The sequence below is a fragment of the Chiloscyllium plagiosum genome, chromosome 3 (genome assembly GCF_004010195.1).
Source record: "Chiloscyllium plagiosum isolate BGI_BamShark_2017 chromosome 3, ASM401019v2, whole genome shotgun sequence".
Taxonomy (NCBI): Eukaryota; Metazoa; Chordata; class Chondrichthyes; order Orectolobiformes; family Hemiscylliidae; genus Chiloscyllium; species Chiloscyllium plagiosum.
In genome coordinates, this window is record NC_057712.1 from 2,008,594 (window position 1) to 2,011,693 (window position 3,100).

The following is a 3,100-nucleotide window of genomic DNA, read 5'->3' on the forward strand; positions in this document are numbered from 1 at the left end:
CTCTCTTTCTCTCTTTCTTTCTCTATCGCTCTCTTTCTTTCTCTCTTTCTTTCTCTCTTTCTTTCTCTCTTTCTTTCTCTCTTTCTTTCTCTCTTTCTTTCTTTCTTTCTTTCTTTCTCTATCCAACCTGCTTTTGTTACATCCTGAAACTCAAATTTGAAACATAATTTAGTAAAAGAATGTTACCATTGCTTGATTATGATTTTCATTGTGTCCTGTTACTATTCCATTAATAATGAATTCCTGCATTTTCTCAATGACAGATATTAAGTGGCCTATGATTTCCCCCTTTCTACTTGCCTCCTGGTTTGAATAGTGTGTTACATTTCTGATTTTCTAATTTTCTGCATTCCAGGATTTGAGAAAATTTTGGGAATATTGCACCAATATATCCATTACGCTCTTGTTAAGCCCTCAGGATGAGGAGCCTCCACTCTGAATTCAAAATGTGAAAATGTTTCATCAGTCTGCTCTGCTATTCGATCATGGCTGATATATTTCTCAACTCCATTCTCTTGCCTTCTCCCCATAACCTTTGATCCCTCACTAATCAAGAACCTATCGATCTCTGTCTCAATGACTTGGCATTCGCAGCCCTCTGCAGCAATGAGTTCCACAGAGTCATCACCCTCCGACTGAGGAAATTCCTCATCTCAGTTCTAAAGGGTTGTCCTTTCACTCTGAAGTAGTGCCCTTGGGTCATAGTCTCTCCTATCAGTGGAAACATCTTCTCCATGTCGACTCTATCTCCGTATTGTGTAAGTTTCAATCAGATCCTCTCTCCTCTTTCTAAACTCCATGAAGTGCAGACACAGAGTCCCCAACTGCTCCTCATATGGCAAACCTTTCATCCCTGGAATTATTCTTGCAAGCCTCCTCTGGACCCCCTCCAAGACTATCACATCCTTCCTTAGAAACAGGTCCAGCTAATTCCTTTTGTGCCCTTTTGCCTTGTATTTTTGTTTATTTCTATCCAAACGTGATATTACTTATCGACCTTCCAATCCAAGATGATCTCGTAGTGCAATCCTGATTGTATCCTTTTTTAACAGAGCTGTCTAACCTCTTTTTCCTTTCTCCCCATCATTTTGAAGTGTCATTACCTTTGTCCAATTCCCAGTATTAATCATCTTGCAGCCATTATCTATGTAAATATTATTTCATATTTGTTGGTAGATCACTGTATCTAGCTTCCTAATTCTGCATGCAATCAGACAAAGAACCACTACATATGTCTTTTCATTATTTTCCCTATTCTGAAACCTTTTGCACTTTTTCTGTTCATACACTCTGTCCCTGTATGTCACATGTCTTTTCATTATTCACATTACTATTCTGCACTAATATCTTGTCTTTCTCCTTAACTTCTCAAATTTCCCCTCACCACTAGTGGTTCACTCATAATGAACTCCACCCTCCATTTATTTTGTTTAAAACCCTCTTGACAGTTCTAGTTCTTCAATTTGCCTATTCATTGGTCCCAGTAAACTCAAGGGAAACACATCACAACAGAACAGCTCCCTCTGGCACAGTTTTAGTGTCAGTGCCATATGAATTGAAACCCATTACTACTACATTAGTCTTTGAATCATACGTTCAACTCTCTGATCTTACACACACAATGCCAATTTGCTTGCTAATCAAGAAATAAACCAGAGATTACTTGTGAGCCTTTGTCAGTTAGTGTTTGTAGTTATGTGTCAGCGAACTTACCATGATAAACCATCTTGGAATTTTTTTTTACATTATAGCTGGCATATAAATGTTGCATTCAAAGAGAAATGGGCCTTTATGAAATGAGTGAATTTAGTTTTGCTTTTATTAAAACATTGCCACTGAATTTAGGAACAACCACTTATCAGTGTGTTTCAGGTCAATGAGCTTGTGTCAGAAGTGGTGCCATTTCCTCTGTTGGGCTATTTGCATTTGTCCCCCAAGTGTATGACTCTAAGCTGCGTTCTGATGGAAGGTATTTAACCTCCCATGTTAATTTTGCTCCGACAGAAGCTGCCAAACTTACTGAGTACTTTCAGTACTTGCTGTTCTGATTTTAGATTTTCACCATCTGCATTATTTTGTATTGTTTTGAAAGCTTATCTCACCTGGCACTTGATCAGTGATGTAGTAGCTATCTTGTTGGCAGTGATTATAGGAAATATCACATCTGCATATTTTAGGTTTATTATATCTTTTTACAGTTTTTTTGGTTTATTAAAATGTTTAATTTCTATTTACAGTGCTGCCTGTGATCTTCCTGGTGCTAAAAGATTGATGCTGAGCCCGGCAATGTGTCGCTCATAGGCTTGACTCGACATAGTATTTTTTTAAATCTATTTATTAAAATTTGAAGTGCATCATGAACAGCAAGTTTTTTTAAATCAGTTTTTTCAATGTAAAAGTGTACCTGTTGTGCACACTGTAAATGTCTTTTGACCAGTGTATTCCTAATTCTCGCCTCTTCATGTTCCCTGTCATATGTGGGTTGATAGCCTATGGCAGTGAATGTGTTTCTCTTGATGTCAGATGACCAGCTCCTCCAGTCAAACACGGGACATAATTAAAATGTAGATTTCTCCAGCTGCTTAAAGTCATACCCAGGAAAAGAATCATGAAGCATCTCTGTTTTTCTTCCACACAAAATGGGAAGTTTCAGTGACGTGGTGAGAACTGAGGCAGAGCCCGACTGGGAATCAGGAATTACTAATATCCTCAGAAAATTACATTCTCTTGATTTTATTGGGTTAGGGTTCCTCCAAACCAAAGGAGTAAACATGATTTTCGCTTCCCCGGTCCCCAACGCCTTATCTTCACCATGGACATCCAGTCCCTGTACACCTCCATCCCCCATCACGAAGGACTAAAAGCCCTCCGCTGTACCAACCAGTATCCTTCTACTGACACCCTCCTTCGACTGACTGAACTGGTCCTCACCCTGAACAACTTCTCTTTCCAATCCTCCCACTTCCTCCAAACCAAAGGAGTAGCCATGGGCACCCGCATGGGCCCCAGCTATGCCTGCCTCTTCGTAGGATATGTGAAACAGTCCATCTTCCCCAGCTACACTGGCACCACCTCCCACCTTTTCCTCCACTACATCGAT

The 3,100-nt window shown here is 39.6% G+C and overlaps 1 protein-coding gene across 11 annotated transcripts in view; it reads left to right on the forward strand.

Moving 5' to 3' along the window:
• The window catches only part of dtnba (dystrobrevin, beta a), a 373,718-nt gene that overhangs the window by 257,447 nt on the left and 113,171 nt on the right, over positions 1–3,100 (forward strand). For 2 of the 11 annotated variants that reach the window (XM_043676037.1, XM_043676048.1), the window contains one exon: positions 2,238–2,322. The exons of the other annotated variants lie outside the window; for them this stretch is intronic. In XM_043676037.1, coding sequence (XP_043531972.1) covers positions 2,238–2,249 — 12 coding nt within the window. In that variant the 3' untranslated portion in view covers positions 2,250–2,322. Of the gene's footprint in view, positions 1–2,237; positions 2,323–3,100 lie in introns of those variants that run through there. 11 annotated transcript variants of the gene reach the window in all.